This window comes from Mobula hypostoma, chromosome 9 (genome assembly GCF_963921235.1).
Source record: "Mobula hypostoma chromosome 9, sMobHyp1.1, whole genome shotgun sequence".
In the NCBI taxonomy this organism is placed as follows: domain Eukaryota; kingdom Metazoa; phylum Chordata; class Chondrichthyes; order Myliobatiformes; family Myliobatidae; genus Mobula; species Mobula hypostoma.
Window position 1 is genome coordinate 3,207,501 of NC_086105.1, and position 17,058 is coordinate 3,224,558.

The 17,058-nt window shown below is 47.5% G+C and overlaps 1 protein-coding gene across 7 annotated transcripts in view; it reads right to left on the bottom strand.

Moving 5' to 3' along the window:
* Nucleotides 1-17,058, bottom strand: part of LOC134351452 (anoctamin-4-like) — a 226,299-nt gene that overhangs the window by 107,167 nt on the left and 102,074 nt on the right. For all 7 annotated transcript variants that reach the window (XM_063057598.1, XM_063057597.1, XM_063057595.1 and 4 more), the window contains 2 exons: nt 6,428-6,625; nt 1,883-2,019 (listed from right to left, as the gene is read on the bottom strand). In XM_063057598.1, the coding sequence (XP_062913668.1) occupies nt 1,883-2,019; nt 6,428-6,625 (335 nt within the window). The remainder of the gene's footprint in view (nt 1-1,882; nt 2,020-6,427; nt 6,626-17,058) is intronic.

Consider the following 17,058-nt stretch of genomic DNA (forward strand, 5'->3'; position numbering starts at 1 on the left):
TAAGGGTGGGGAAAAGAGGTGGAGCAATATCTGGCAGATAATAGCTAGATCAATAGCCTTCCCCTTCAGCTCAATCGACGCATCACCACCCTAATCTTGCTCCATCTCTTCACCCCCACCTTTTCATTCCATCTCCATATAACCATGTAACAATTACAGCACAGAAACAGGCCATCTCGGCCCTCCTAGTCCATGCCAAACTCTTACTCTCACCTAGTCCCACCGACCTGCTCTCAGCCCATAACCCTCCATTCCTTTCCTGTCCATATATATATCCAATTTAACTTTAAACGACAACATCAAACCTGCCTCAACCACTTCTGCTGGAAGCTCGTTCCACACAGCTACCACTCTCTGAGTAAAGAAGTTCCCCCTCATGTTACCCCTAAACTTTTACCCTTTAACTCGCAACTCATGTCCTCTTGTTTGAATCTCCCCCACTCTCAATGGAAAAAGCCTATCCATGTCAACTCTATCTATCCCCCTCATAATTTTAAATACCTCTATCAAGTCCCCCCTCAACCTTCTACGTTCCAAAGAATAAAGACCCAACTTGTTCAACCTTTCTCTGTAACTTAGGTGATGAAACCCAGGTAACATCCTAGTAAATCTTCTCTGTACTCACTCTATTTTGTTGACATCTTTCCTATAATTCGGTGACCAAAACTGTACACAATACTCCAAATTTGGCCTCACCAATGCCTTGTACAATTTTAACATTACATCCCAACTCCTATAAATGCTCTGATTTATAAAGGCCAGCATACCAGAAGCTTTCTTCACCACCATATCTACATGAGATTCCACCTTCAGGGAACTACGTGTCATTATTCCTAGATCCCTCTGTTCTACTGCATTCTTCAATGCCCTACCATTTACCATGTATGTCCCATCTTGATTAGTCCTACCAAAATGTAGCACCTCACATTTATCAGCATTAAACTCCATCTGCCATCTTTCAGCCCACTCTTCTAACTGGCCTAAATCTCTCTGCAAGCTTTGAAAACCTGCTTCATTATCCACAACTCCACCTACCTTAGTATCATCTGCATACTTACTAATCCAATTTACCACCCCATCATCCAGATCATTAATGTATATGACAAATAACATTGGACCCAGTACAGATCCCTGAGGCACACCACTAGTCACCGGTCTCCAATCTGACAAACAGTTATCCACCTCCACTCTCTGGCATCTCCCGTCCAGCCACTGCTGAATCCATTTTACTACTTCAATATTAATACCTAACGATTGAACCTTCCTAACCTGCCGTGTGGAACCTTGTCAAAGGCTTACTGAAGTCCAAATAGACAACATCCACCGCCTTACCCTCGTCAACTTTCCTAGTAACCTCATCAAAAAATTCAATAAGATTTGTCAAACATGACCTTCCATGCACATGATCTCTCCCCTTTCTTCCCAGTCTAGATGAAGAGTCTTAAAAAAAATGTACTATTACTAGGTTATTTGGTCATTGTAAATTGCCCTGTGATTAGGCTAGGGTTAATAGGTTGATTGCTGGGAGGTGCAGTTTGTTGGGCCTAATTGGCACTATGACTCCAAATGATAAAATAAATAAATTAATTAAAGTCTCAGATTCAAAACTTGTGTTAACACTCATCAGCAAGGGTCATTCACAGCTTCCCAACGAACCCATATTGATGGTTTCAAATCATTATTTTTTACAGCCTCAATACACAGAGCTGAAGTAAAGAGGCAAACAAGTGAAAATCTGCAGATGCTGGAAATCCAGATAATGCACACAGAACTAACAGTCCGGTCTTGGCCCGAAACGTCAACTGTACTTTTTTCCATAGATGCTGCCTGGCCTGCTGAGTTCCTTCAGTATCTTGTGTTGTCTGAAGTAAAGAGATCTCACCTCAATGCCCATTTCTAGTCTGCTGGCATCGCAGGAGGCACTGGTATAACTGCCAGGATGGAGCAAGGAGTCATCATCTTTCGAAGGGCTGTCTCTCCCTTCAGATTCGCCCAGGTAAATGTTAACATCCCTTGCCACTGAAACAAAGGGGAAAGAGAGTGAGGTTCCAGAGGCAGCAGAGAGCAAACAAAATAAGAAGAATACTCCAGACTTTGAGCAGAGACGATCCTTGTCAAACCAGTCTTAAATAAACTGGTGAATTTATTATTGTTACATGTGCCAATGTTCAGAGAAAACTATCCGGTCCCTTAGAATACTTTCCAATAACTTTCGCACTACTGATGTCGGGTTCACTGGCCTATAGTTTCCCGGTTTAATTTTAGAGTCGGTCTAAAACAGCAGGACATATTGGCTGTCCTCCGATCCTCTGGTACCTCACCTGACCAAGGATCATTTAAATACCTCTGCTGGGGCCCCTGCAATTTCTGCATTTGTCTTCCACAGGGTCCAAGGGAACACCGTGTCAGGCCATGGGGATTTATCCACCCTAATTAGCCTCAAAACATCAAACACCTCCTCCGTAGGGTCCATGACTTTGCTGCTACTTTGCCTCACTTCTGTAAACTTTCTTTCTGTAAATGCCCTCCATGGACACTCTCTACGTTTCATGGTGTCAGAGGGTAGAGAAGAGTTTACCTAAGAGGCTACCAGAATTAGATGGTATGAGCAACAAGGAGGAATTGGACAAACTTGGGTTTTGTTTTCTCTGGAGTGGAGGAGTCAGAGAGGAAATGTGACAGAGGTGTAACAGATTGTGAGAGGATAGATAGGGTAGGCAGATGGAATATTTCTCCCAGGGTAGAAATCACATGTTCTAGAGGGTATGCATTCAAGGGGAGAGGGGTAAAGTTTATAAGGAGAAATTTGTTACAGTCTTTGGTGACATACCAAATTTCCTCAAGTTCCTAATGAAATATAGCCACTTTTCTGTAATCAAATTAATAAGTCAGGCCCAGGATAGATCTCCAGAGATGTTGACACCCAGGAAATTGACAATTCTATATTTCAAAGGTGCTAAAGTGATGATGCAACGGTAAATTGATTAAACACTGAACAACGTCTACACATGAACAGCTGACAATGTCATAGATTTGTCCCCTGCACTGGACAGGACCTTGGACAGCTGCTGTAGTGTGCTTACTCCCATAAGTGGCCATCAGGGAGAGGTGCTAATAAACAGCACTGTCCCAAGGAGAAAGACGAGGAATATGGCCAAGCAATTAGCACAGAAACACTCCGGTAATAAATGCCAGCACACGATAGAAATGAATTATCTTTGGATCCAATCAGCACAGTTCAAGTTCAAGTAATTGCCATTCAACTATACATGAATACCCAAATGAGATAATGTTCCTCTGGAGCAAAGGTGTAAACGTAGTACCAACAGTCACACGCAACACAAGACACATACAGCACAAATCATTATAATAGCAGTAAACATACAGGCACAAAATAGAATTGACTCCAAGTTCATAATTTAAAATCATTTTGTTTAACGAATGTGTGCGTTCTGTAGATCAACAAACAGCAATCTAGAACAGTAATCTAGTCCTTCAAGAGGACTAGAGTATAAAAGGTTGTAATGCTGATGCTTTATAAAGAATTAGTCAGACTACATCTGGAGCAGTTCTGAGCCCCTTAGCTAGGACAGGATGTGCTGACATTGGGCTGGTGTTCCACAGGGGTTGGTATGCAGTCCACTAACTGGATGAGGGAATTGATGACTTCGTGGCCAATTTTGTGGACAGTACAAAGGTAGATGGAGACAGTGTTGAGGAAGCAGAGAACCTGCAGAAGGACTTGGACAGATTAGGAGAAAGGACAAGGCAGTGGCAGATAGAATACAGAGTCGGGAAGTGTGTGGTCATGCACGTCCGTAGAAGGAAAAAAAGCATAAACTATTTTCTAAATAGGGAGAATATTCAGAAATCAGAGTTGAAAAGGGACTTGGGAATACTTTCACAGGATTCCATAAAGGTTAGCTTGCAGGTTAAGCTGGTGGTAAGGAAGGCAAATGCACGTTAGTATTAATTTCAAGAGCACTAGAATATACGAATAAGGATGTCATGCTGAGGTTTTATAAGTCACTGGTCAGACCACTCGTAGAGCAGTTTTGGGTCTCACATCTAAGGTATGACATGCTGATAGTGGAAAGAGACCAGAGGAGGTTGACAAAAATGATCCCGCAAATGAAAGGGTTAACATATGAGGAGTATTTGATGGCTCTGGGCCTGTAATCGCTGGAGTTTGGAAGAATGAAGTCGGGGGGGGGGGGGCGAACTCATTGAAACTTACCAAATATTGAAAAGCCTAGATAGAATGGAAGTAGAAAGAATGTTTCCTACAGTGGGAGAGTCTAGGATCAAAGGGCACAGATAGAGTGGATGTGGACAGGATGTTTCTTATAGTGGGAGAGTCTAGGATCAGAGGGAACAGATAAAGTGGATGTGGAGACGATGTTTCCTACATTGGGAGAGTCTAGGATCAGAGGGCACAGCCTCAGAATAGAAGGACATCCCACGCACATGGTCTGCAGGGCACTTCCAGCTATGTTTCATGGAGAAAGGGAACAGGTAGACATTTGGAAAGTTTTGATGCAGGATCTCAACACAAAATGTTTCCATCCCATTTCCTTCACAGACGTTCATTGACACGGTGTATTACACTCTCAGCTTGTTGCTCCAGAACCCAGCATCTACACTCTTTCTTGTCTCTGTTTTGAACGTCCTGCCTAGGGGTTTGTAAAGGCAGAATGGGCCAAATGGCCTGTGGTGTTAATGAAGCCTTAAGGTTGTCATAGCAGGGTCAGGGTGGGGGATAGCGGGGATAAGCTTCCTCTACCAATTAAATGATCCAATGCCATGCATCTGAAATAGCTTCTGAAAAACAAGTCCGACTCCTGGCCTTCACGTGTGGCTTAGCTACTAAGCCGAGTGGAACCGTTTCTACTGACAGGAGAAGAGGCAAAGCTGGGTTACTGGCACCTCAAAACCAATCACTTTGGGTAGATGCAGCTCGTCAGCTGTGGTTGGCAGCTCAGTCTAGGAGAAGGAAAACTGACCTTCGGACACAGTAGCCTCTCGGTGGCCAACCAAAGGTTTTGTTAAATGTGGTTTTTTACCAATCAGAAGATAATGCTGGACTCCAAAAATTTTGGGTACTGCAGGTCCACCATAGGAGTGAGCTGCTTGTGAGTAATGGTTCTTTCCTACCCATCGTATGCTCTCAGTGCCATTCATTTCTTTGGAGGCACAGTTAACATGCTGGGTGATCTTAGTGAAGTGTTTTTTAAACCCATGGATAAAATCAACTTGTGAACTTGTGACGAGGAGGCGTACGGGAGTGAGATAGATCACCTGGTTGACAGGCAGTACAGCAACCTTGCACTCAATGTCAGCAACACCAAGGAACAGATTGTGGATTTCAGGAAGGGGAAGTCAGAAGAACACGTATCAGTCCTCACTGAAGTATCAGTGGTGGAAAGGGTGAGCAGTTTCACATTCCTGGGCATCAGCATCTCAGAGGATCTATTCTGGGGCCAAGGCATTGATGCAATGACAAGAAATGCTCTACTTCCTGAGGAGTATGAGGAGATTTGGTATGTCACCAAAGGTCCTAGTATATTTCTACAGTTGTATCACGAAGAACATGCTGACTGGTTGCATCACCATCTGGTATGGAGACATCAATGCACAGGACTGGAAAATGCTTCAGAAGATTGTAAACCAGCGAAGACATCTTCAACAGGTGATGCACCTATCAGTAAGGACACTCACCACCCAGGACATGCCCCCTTCTCATTACAACCATCAGGGAGGTGATACAGGAGTCTGAAGACGCACACTCAACATTTCAGGAACAGCTTCCTCCCCTCCACTCTCAGATTTTGAATGGACCATGTACACAATGGGCAGCAGAGTACCGGAGAGCTTGACACAACGCTGTACAGTACCTGCGATCCGGGTTCAATTCCCACTGCTGCTCGTAAGGCATCTGTATGTTCTCTCTGTGACCACGTGGGACTCCTCTGGGTGATCCAGTTTCCTCCCACAGTCCAAAGGTGCACTGGTTACTGAGTTAATTGGTCATGGTAAATTGTCCTGTGATTAGGCTAGGATTAAGTCAAGGGATTGCTGGACAGTGCGGCTCAGAAAAGCCTACTCCATCCTGTATCCCAATAAATAAATAAAATATCTGCCTATTTGCTCTACTTATTTATTTTTATACACTTAGTTTAATAATAATAGCATTTTTATACATTGTGCTGTTCTGTTACCGCAAAACAAAATTATGTCAGTGGTATTAAGCCTGACTGGGATACATCCCCCGCCCCCCCTACAATCGTGCCCTCTCCTCACTTCCCCTGCCCCAAGGTGAAGAACCCCAGCTTCTCCAGTCTAACCCTGGAGCCCCCTGGGGTAACAGAAACAAATCATGTGTAGGACAGACAATGCACGTGACTCCACAGAGCGCTTGGGCACCAACCTGGAGAGTAGGGTTTCCCATTGACTGCGGAATCAATTGATCCCATAGAGGAGCCATCCATGGTCACAGACTTGGAGGCAGGAGGTGGTGTCGAGTTCCTGGCCCTGGATAAGGGAGGGGATTTCCGGTAGTTGGGCACAATTCTTCGATGATAAACCTGAACACAGTTTTCTGCCCCATGAATGGGTACACTCATACCTGGAAGAAAGCACAGAAGTTAGTTTGATGAGGTACGATGGGATGTTGAGATGCTGAGCTGCAGCATGAAAAAATATATTTATCGGGAATAAGGGATGGAATCATCCTGGGCCTATGGTGAGGGAGGAAAGATATGGTGGGAACTAAAGCAATCTCCACACATACACAGACACCCACTCAGACACTTCCTGCTTCCTCAGAAAAGCAGCCATTCCTCCAGACCTTCTCCAACGCCAGCACATCCTTTCTTAGGTAGGAGGCCCAAAAACGCTCACAATACTCCAAATTCAGTCTGACCAAAGCCTTATAAAGCCTTAGAATTACATTGTTCCTTGTATACTCAGAGGATGCAGAGACGATTTACCAATTTGCTGTTCAGATTGGAGAGCATGTCTTACAGGCTGAATAAACTAGGGTTTTTCTCTTTGGAATGATGGAGGATGAAAAGCCACTTAATAGAGGTGTACAAGATGATGAGGCATAGATCGAATGGACAGGCTTGGCCTTTGTCCCCGGGGCAGAAATGGCTAATACAAGGGGGCATCATTTTAAGGTAATTGGAGGAATGTATAAGGGGAAGGGATAAGAACATAATCAACAGGAGCAGGAGTAGGCCATCCGGCCCATTGAGCCTGCTCCACCATTCAATAAGATCATGGCTGGTCTGGCCATGGACTCATCTCCACCTCCTGCCTTTTCCCCATAACCCTTAACTCCCCTACTATGCAAAAATCTATCCAACCTTGCCTTAAATATATTTACTGAGGTAGCCTCCACTGCTTCATTGGGCAGAGAATTCCACAGATTCACCACTCTCTGGGAAAAGCAGTTCCTCCTCATCTCCATCCTAAACCTACTCCCCGGAATTTTGTGGCTATGTCTCCTAGTTCTAGTCTCACCTACCAGTGAAAACAACTTTCCTGCCTCTATCTTATCTATCCCTTTCATAATCTCATATGTTTCTATAAAATTTCCTCTCATCCAGCGAGTACAGTCCCAGGTGACTCAATCTCTCCTCATAGTCTAACCCCCTCATCTCTGGAATCAACTTGGTGAACCTCCTCTGCATCGCCTCCAAAGCCAGTATATCCTTCCTCAAGTATGGAGACCAGAACTGCACCCAGTACTCCAGGTGTGGCCTCACCAGTACCCTGTATAGTTGCAGCATGACCTCCCTGCTCTTGAATTCAATCCCTCCAGCAATGAAGGCCAACATTCCATTTGCCTTCTTGATAACCTGTTGTACCTGCAAACCAACCTTTTCTGATTCATGCACAAGCACTCCCAAGTCTCTCTGCACAGTAGCATGCTGCAATTTTTACCATTTAATTAATAATCTGCTCTTTCATTTTTCCTTCCAAAGTGGATGACCTCATATTTACCAACATTGTACTCCATCTGCCTGGCCCTTGCCCACTCAATTAACCTATCTATATCTCTCTGCAGACTCTTCGTATCTTCTGCACAATTTGGTTTTCCACTCAATTTAATATCATCAGCAAATGTAGATATACTACACTCGGTCCCCTCTTCCAGATCGTTAATGTATATCGTGAACAGTTGCAGGCCCAGCACTGACCCCTGTGGCACACCACTCACTACTGATTGCCAACCAGAGTAACCCCCATGTATCCCAACTCTCTGCTTTCTATTAGTTAACCAATCCTCTATCCATGCCAATACATCACCCCCAACTCTATGCATCCTTATCTTATCAATAAGTCTTTTACGCAGCATCTCATCGAACGCCTTCTGGAAATCCAAATGAATAACATCCATCTATCCACTACACTCATTATATCCACAAAAAACTCCAGCAAGTTTGTCAGACAGGCCCTGCCTTTACTAAATCCATGCTGCGTCTGCCTGATGGATCCATTTCTTTCCAGATGCCTTGCTACTTCTTCTTTAATGATAGCTTCAAGCATTTTCCCAGCTACAGATGTTAAACTAACTGGCCCTATAGTTACCTGCCTTTTGCCTACATCCCTTTTTGAACAGTGGTGTGACATTCACCAACTTCCAATCTGCTGGGACCTGCCCAGAGTCCAGAGAATTTTGGTAAATCATCACCAAACCCTCTTCTATAACTTCTGCCATTTCTTTCTGTACCCTGGGATGCATTCATCAGGGACAGGGGACTAATCTATCTTCAGACCCACAAGTTTTCTCAGCACTACCTCTTTAGTGATAGATATGGTATTGAGGTCCTTACCTCCCATCACATGGGATGTTAGACGTGTCCTCCACCATGAAGGCTGACATAAAATAATCATTCAAAGCCAAGGCCATTTCCTCATTACCCAATATTAATACCCACTGCTGGTCCTCCAAGGGACCAACATTCACTTTAGCCACCCTTTTCCACTTTATATAATTACAAAAACTTTTACGATCCTTTTTTATATTTTGTGCTAGTTTATTTTTATAATCTAGCTTCCCTTTCTTTATTGCTTGCTTAGTGGTTTTTTGATGCTCTTTAAAGTACTCCCAATCTTCTAGTTCCCCACTACTCTTGGCGACTTTGTACGCACAGGCTTTTATTTTGATGCCTTCCTTTCTCTCCTTAGTTATTCAAGACTAGCTCTCCCCACCCTCACTGACCTTGCTTTTAAGATGAAAGACAGGTTGTTTTTTTACATATACAGAGTGGTGTGTGTGTGTAATACCCTGTCAGGAGTGGTGTGTGTGTGTAATACCCTGTCGGGAGTGGTGTGTGTGTGTGGAATACCCTGTCGGGAGTGGTGTGTGTGTGTTGAATATCCTGTCGGGAGTGGTGTGTGTGTGTGTGTGGAATGCCCTGTCGGGAGTGGTGTGTGTGTGTGTGTGTGTGTGTGTGTGTGTGGAATACCCTGTCGGGAGTGGTGTGTGTGTGTGTGTGTGGAATACCCTGTCGGGAGTGGTGTGTGTGTGTGTGTGTGTGTGTGTGTGTGTGTGTGTGTGGAATACCCTGTCGGGAGTGGTGTGTGTGTGGAATGCCCTGTCGGGAGTGGTGTGTGTGTGTGGAATACCCTGTCGGGAGTGGTGTGTGTGTGGAATACCCTGTCGGGAGTGATGTGTGTGTGTGGAATACCCTGTCGGGAGTGATGTGTGTGTGTGGAATGTCCTGTCGGGAGTGGTGTGTGTGTGTGGGGAATACCCTGTCGGGAGTGGTGTGTGTGTGTGGAATACCCTGTCGGGAGTGGTGTGTGTGTGTGGAATGTCCTGTCGGGAATGGTGTGTGTGTGTGGAATGTCCTGTCGGGAGTGGTGTGTGTGTGTGGAATGTCCTTTTGGGAGTGGTGTGTGTGTGTGTGTGGAATACCCTGTCAGGAGTAGTGTGTGTGTGTGGAATACCCTGTCGGGAATGGTGTGTGTGTGTGTGTGTGTGTGTGTGTGTGGAATACCCTGTCGGGAGTGGTGTGTGTGTGTGTGGAATACCCTGTCGGGAATGGTGTGTGTGTGTAGAATGCCCTGTCGGGAGTGGTGTGTGTGTGTGTGGAATACCCTGTCGGGAGTGGTGTGTGTGTGTGGAATGTCCTGTCGGGAGTGGTGTGTGTGTGGAATGCCCTGTCGGGAGTGGTGTGTGTGTGTGGAATACCCTGTCGGGAGTGGTGTGTGTGTGGAATGCCCTGTCGGGAGTGGTGTGTGTGTGTGGAATACCCTGTCGGGAGTGGTGTGTGTGTGGAATGCCCTGTCGGGAGTGGTGTGTGTGTGTGGAATACCCTGTCGGGAGTGGTGTGTGTGTGTGTGTGTGTGGAATACCCTGTCGAGAGTGGTGTGTGTGTGGAATACCCTGTCGGGAGTGGTGTGTGTGTGTGGAATACCCTGTCGGGAGTGGTGTGTGTGTGGAATACCCTGTCGGGAGTGGTGTGTGTGTGTGGAATACCCTGTCGGGAGTGGTGTGTGTGTGTGGAATGCCCTGTCGGGAGTGGTGTGTGTGTGGAATACCCTGTCGGGAGCGGTGTGTGTGTGTGGAATGCCCTGTCAGGAGTGGTGTGTGTGTGGAATACCCTGTCGGGAGTGATGTGTGTGTGTGTGGAATACCCTGTCGGGAGTGATGTGTGTGTGTGGAATGTCCTGTCGGGAATGGTGTGTGTGTGTGTGTGTGTGTGTGTGTGTGTGTGGAATACCCTGTCGGGAGTGGTGTGTGTGTGTGTGGAATACCCTGTCGGGAATGGTGTGTGTGTGTAGAATGCCCTGTCGGGAGTGGTGTGTGTGTGTGTGGAATACCCTGTCGGGAGTGGTGTGTGTGTGTGGAATGTCCTGTCGGGAGTGGTGTGTGTGTGTGGAATGTCCTGTCGGGAATGGTGTGTGTGTGTGGAATGTCCTGTCGGGAGTGGTGTGTGTGTGTGGAATGTCCTGTCGGGAATGGTGTGTGTGTGTGGAATGTCCTGTCGGGAGTGGTGTGTGTGTGTGGAATGTCCTGTCGGGAATGGTGTGTGTGTGTGGAATGTCCTGTCGGGAGTGGTGTGTGTGTGTGGAATGTCCTTTTGGGAGTGGTGTGTGTGTGTGTGTGGAATACCCTGTCAGGAGTAGTGTGTGTGTGTGGAATACCCTGTCGGGAATGGTGTGTGTGTGTGTGTGTGTGTGTGTGTGTGTGTGGAATACCCTGTCGGGAGTGGTGTGTGTGTGTGTGGAATACCCTGTCGGGAATGGTGTGTGTGTGTAGAATGCCCTGTCGGGAGTGGTGTGTGTGTGTGTGGAATACCCTGTCGGGAGTGGTGTGTGTGTGTGGAATGTCCTGTCGGGAGTGGTGTGTGTGTGGAATGCCCTGTCGGGAGTGATGTGTGTGTGTGTGGAATACCCTGTCGGGAGTGGTGTGTGTGTGGAATGCCCTGTCGGGAGTGGTGTGTGTGTGTAGAATGCCCTGTCGGGAGTGGTGTGTGTGTGTGTGGAATACCCTGTCGGGAGTGGTGTGTGTGTGTGGAATGTCCTGTCGGGAGTGGTGTGTGTGTGGAATACCCTGTCGGGAGTGGTGTGTGTGTGTGGAATGTCCTGTCGGGAGTGGTGTGTGTGTGGAATGTCCTGTCAGGAGTGGTGTGTGTGTGTGGAATGCCCTGTCGGGAGTGGTGTGTGTGTGTAGAATGCCCTGTCGGGAGTGGTGTGTGTGTGTGGAATGTCCTGTCAGGAGTGGTGTGTGTGTGTGTGGAATACCCTGTCGGGAGTGGTGTGTGTGTGTGGAATGTCCTGTCAGGAGTGGTGTGTGTGTGTGGAATGCCCTGTCGGGAGTGGTGTGTGTGTGTAGAATGCCCTGTCGGGAGTGGTGTGTGTGTGTAGAATGCCCTGTCGGGAGTGGTGTGTGTGTGTGTGGAATACCCTGTCGGGAGTGGTGTGTGTGTGTGGAATGTCCTGTCGGGAGTGGTGTGTGTGTGGAATGCCCTGTCGGGAGTGGTGTGTGTGTGTGGAATGTCCTGTCGGGAATGGTGTGTGTGTGTAGAATGCCCTGTCGGGAGTGGTGTGTGTGTGTGGAATGTCCTGTCGGGAGTGGTGTGTGTGTGTGTGGAATACCCTGTCGGGAGTGGTGTGTGTGTGTGGAATGTCCTGTCAGGAGTGGTGTGTGTGTGTGGAATGCCCTGTCGGGAGTGGTGTGTGTGTGTAGAATGCCCTGTCGGGAGTGGTGTGTGTGTGTAGAATGCCCTGTCGGGAGTGGTGTGTGTGTGTGTGGAATACCCTGTCGGGAGTGGTGTGTGTGTGTGGAATGTCCTGTCGGGAGTGGTGTGTGTGTGTGGAATGTCCTGTCGGGAATGGTGTGTGTGTGTAGAATGCCCTGTCGGGAGTGGTGTGTGTGTGTAGAATGCCCTGTCGGGAGTGGTGTGTGTGTGTGTGGAATACCCTGTCGGGAGTGGTGTGTGTGTGGAATGCCCTGTCGGGAGTGGTGTGTGTGTGGAATGCCCTGTCGGGAGTGGTGTGTGTGTGTGGAATGTCCTGTCGGGAATGGTGTGTGTGTGTAGAATGCCCTGTCGGGAGTGGTGTGTGTGTGTAGAATGCCCTGTCGGGAGTGGTGTGTGTGTGTGTGGAATACCCTGTCGGGAGTGGTGTGTGTGTGTGGAATGTCCTGTCGGGAGTGGTGTGTGTGTGGAATGCCCTGTCGGGAGTGGTGTGTGTGTGTGTGGAATACCCTGTCGGGAGTGGTGTGTGTGTGGAATGCCCTGTCGGGAGTGGTGTGTGTGTGGAATGCCCTGTCGGGAGTGGTGTGTGTGTGTGTGGAATACCCTGTCGGGAGTGGTGTGTGTGTGGAATGCCCTGTCGGGAGTGGTGTGTGTGTGGAATGCCCTGTCGGGAGTGGTGTGTGTGTGTGGAATGTCCTGTCGGGAATGGTGTGTGTGTGTGTGGAATACCCTGTCGGGAGTGGTGTGTGTGTGGAATGCCCTGTCGGGAATGGTGTGTGTGTGTGTGGAATACCCTGTCGGGAGTGGTGTGTGTGTGGAATGTCCTGTCGGGAGTGGTGTGTGTGTGGAATGCCCTGTCGGGAGTGGTGTGTGTGTGGAATACCCTGTCGGGAGTGGTGTGTGTGTGGAATGCCCTGTCGGGAATGGTGTGTGTGTGTGTGGAATACCCTGTCGGGAGTGGTGTGTGTGTAGAATGCCCTGTCGGGAGTGGTGTGTGTGTGTGTGGAATACCCTGTCGGGAGTGGTGTGTGTGTGGAATGTCCTGTCGGGAATGGTGTGTGTGTGTGTGGAATGCCCTGTCGGGAGTGGTGTGTGTGTGGAATGCCCTGTCGGGAGTGGTGTGTGTGTGGAATGTCCTGTCGGGAGTGGTGTGTGTGTGGAATGCCCTGTCGGGAGTGGTGTGTGTGTGTGTGGAATACCCTGTCGGGAGTGGTGTGTGTGTGGAATGCCCTGTCGGGAGTGGTGTGTGTGTGGAATGCCCTGTCGGGAGTGGTGTGTGTGTGTGGAATGTCCTGTCGGGAATGGTGTGTGTGTGTGTGGAATACCCTGTCGGGAGTGGTGTGTGTGTGGAATGCCCTGTCGGGAATGGTGTGTGTGTGTGTGGAATACCCTGTCGGGAGTGGTGTGTGTGTGGAATGTCCTGTCGGGAGTGGTGTGTGTGTGGAATGCCCTGTCGGGAGTGGTGTGTGTGTGGAATACCCTGTCGGGAGTGGTGTGTGTGTGGAATGCCCTGTCGGGAGTGGTGTGTGTGTGTGTGGAATACCCTGTCGGGAGTGGTGTGTGTGTAGAATGCCCTGTCGGGAGTGGTGTGTGTGTGTGTGGAATACCCTGTCGGGAGTGGTGTGTGTGTGGAATGTCCTGTCGGGAATGGTGTGTGTGTGTGTGGAATGCCCTGTCGGGAGTGGTGTGTGTGTGGAATGCCCTGTCGGGAGTGGTGTGTGTGTGGAATGTCCTGTCGGGAGTGGTGTGTGTGTGGAATGCCCTGTCGGGAGTGGTGTGTGTGTGGAATGTCCTGTCGGGAGTGGTGTGTGTGTGGAATGTCCTGTCGGGAGTGGTGTGTGTGTGGAATGTCCTGTCGGGAGTGGTGTGTGTGTGGAATGTCCTGTCGGGAGTGGTGTGTGTGTGGAATGTCCTGTCGGGAGTGGTGTGTGTGTGGAATGTCCTGTCGGGAGTGGTGTGTGTGTGGAATGTCCTGTCGGGAGTGGTGTGTGTGTGGAATGTCCTGTCGGGAGTGGTGTGTGTGTGGAATGTCCTGTCGGGAGTGGTGTGTGTGTGGAATGTCCTGTCGGGAGTGGTGTGTGTGTGGAATGTCCTGTCGGGAGTGGTGTGTGTGTGGAATGTCCTGTCGGGAGTGGTGTGTGTGTGGAATGTCCTGTCGGGAGTGGTGTGTGTGTGGAATGTCCTGTCGGGAGTGGTGTGTGTGTGGAATGTCCTGTCGGGAGTGGTGTGTGTGTGGAATGTCCTGTCGGGAGTGGTGTGTGTGTGGAATGTCCTGTCGGGAGTGGTGTGTGTGTGGAATGTCCTGTCGGGAGTGGTGTGTGTGTGGAATGCCCTGTCGGGAGTGGTGGTAGAGGCAGAGACATTGGACCATCAGAGTCGAATTGGGCCATTCAGCCCATCGAACCTGCCCGGCCATTCGATCACGGCTTATTTATTTTCCCGCTCCACCCCATTCTTCTGCCTTCTGCCTATAACCTTTGCTGCCCTGACTAATCAAGAATTTATCAACCTCCACTTTTAATATACGAAATCTCTTGTCCTTCAAAGCCATCTGTGCCAATGAATTCCATAGATTTACTCCCCTTTGGCAGCAAAAGATCCTCGTCATCTCCATTCTAAATGGATGTTCCTCTAACTTGAGGCTGTGCCCTCTGGTTCTAGAAGCACCTACTATAGGAAACATCCTCTCTGCATTTATTTTATTTATGCCTTACAATATTCGATAGGTTTGAAAGAGATCTCCCCTTACTCTTCTGATCTCCAGTGATTACAGGCCCAGAGGCATCTAACACTCCTCACATGATAACCTTTCCATTCCTAGGATCATTTTTGTGAAGCTCCTTTGGACTCTCCCCAATGCTAGCATATCCTTTCTTAGATATGAAACCTTAATGAAGCTTTTATATTTCGAGAGTGTACAGAGGAGATTTACCAGGATGCTGCCTGGATTAGAGAGCAGGTCTTATGGGGAAAGTTTGAGCGAGCTAGAGCTTTTCTCTCTGTAGCAAAGGAAGATGAGAGATGTCATGATACAGGTATACAAGATGATAGATAAATAGATCGATAGATAAATAGATATACTTTATTGATCCCGAGGGAAATTGGGTTTCATTACAGCCGCACCAACCAAGAATAGAGCATAAATATAGCAATATAAAAGCCACAAACAATCAAACAACAAAATGCAAACTAGCCAGATGGAAATAAGTCCAGGACCAGCCTATTGGCTCAGGGTGTCTGACCCTCCACGGGAGGAGCTGCAAAGTTCGATGGCCACAGGCAGGAACAACCTCCCATGACACCCAGTGTTGTATCTCAGTGGAATATGGCCGGAGTCCAACAGCAAAAAGTTCAATATCCGGTCTGCAAACACGTTCCTTGATCGTAATATGACCAGGATTGCACCCGGCAGAGCCACTGAGAGAATGGATAGGCAGGGACTTTTCCCAGGGCAGAAATAGCTAACATGGGGAGGGCGGGGGGATAATTTTAAGGAGATTGGAGGAAAGTATTTGGTGACAAGGATGTCAGAGGTAATTTTTATTTACACAGAGAGTGTTGGGTGTGTGGAATGCCGTGCTGGGGGTGGTGGTGGGGGCAGATACGTTAGGGACATTTAAGAGACTCTTAGAAAGGCACATGAATGATAGAAAAATGAAGGGTTGTGTGGGAGGGAAGGGTTAGATTGATCTTGGAGTAGGTTTGAAAAGTTGGCACAACATAGTGGGCTGAATAGCCTGTACTGTGCTCGTCGATGTTCTATATTCTAGACCTCTTGAAATTAAAACTAACATCATGTTTGTCTAAAACCAACAGGTGCAACACAAACAGTGGATCCCAAGTTATGGGAAAGATGAATCCAGGCTTGGGGAGGATGTGATGGACTTAAACGACTGAAGACAAAAGCTTTGCTGACGCTGTATTGAATGACTCAAGAGTCAGTAATAACAGATAATTGCCAAGTAGTTTTTCTCGTTAAAAGATTGCCTAATTTAGGAAGAATAAAAGCAGAAAACTCTAATTGATAGAACCTTTTAACAAATTGTCACAAGTAACACACTCCAAACCCCACAGTGATTAGTCAAGAGTGCAATGCACCAACTGATTCAATTTATTTCTCAGAACACCCACACTTGACTTGCAGCCACGAGTGAGTCAGCGCTAATGTCTGCACTTCACGGCTAACCAGCACGTGGAGAGGCCCTCAGTTAGTCACTCCCTCACTGGGTGCAGCAGGGCAGCATGTATAATGTACAACACTCCCCATGGATGAAGCAACTATCATCAAGGACCCCTGCCATTTGGGCCGTGCTCTCTTCTCACTGCTGAGGAGCTTCAGGACTCACACCGCCAGGTTCAGGGACAATTATTACCCCTCCTGAACCAGCATGGATAACTTCACTCCCCACATCACTGAACTGTTCCCACAGTGTGTGGAAACACTTTCATCGCATGTTCTCAATCTTTATTGCTTATTTGTTATTAATATTTCTCTCTTTCTTTTTGTATTTGCACTTTTTGATGTTTCTTCCACATTCGTTTTTTGTCCACCCCGTTGGGTACCGTATTTCATTTATTCTATTGAGTTGCATTTACTGAATGCCCATAAGAAAATGAATGTCTCGGTTATATACGGAGACATACATGTACTTTAGTAATAAAGCTACTCCGTGTTTCAAACTTTTGAACACTGGAGGTTCATTGGGCTGGAAGGGCCTATAACCATGCTGTCTCTCTAAATATATAAAAAAACAAAAATGTGACAATAAATAAATTTTTCAAAAGAGGAACAGTGAGGTAATGTTTCTGGACTGCTCAGAAACCTGACAGTAGTGTTCCTGGA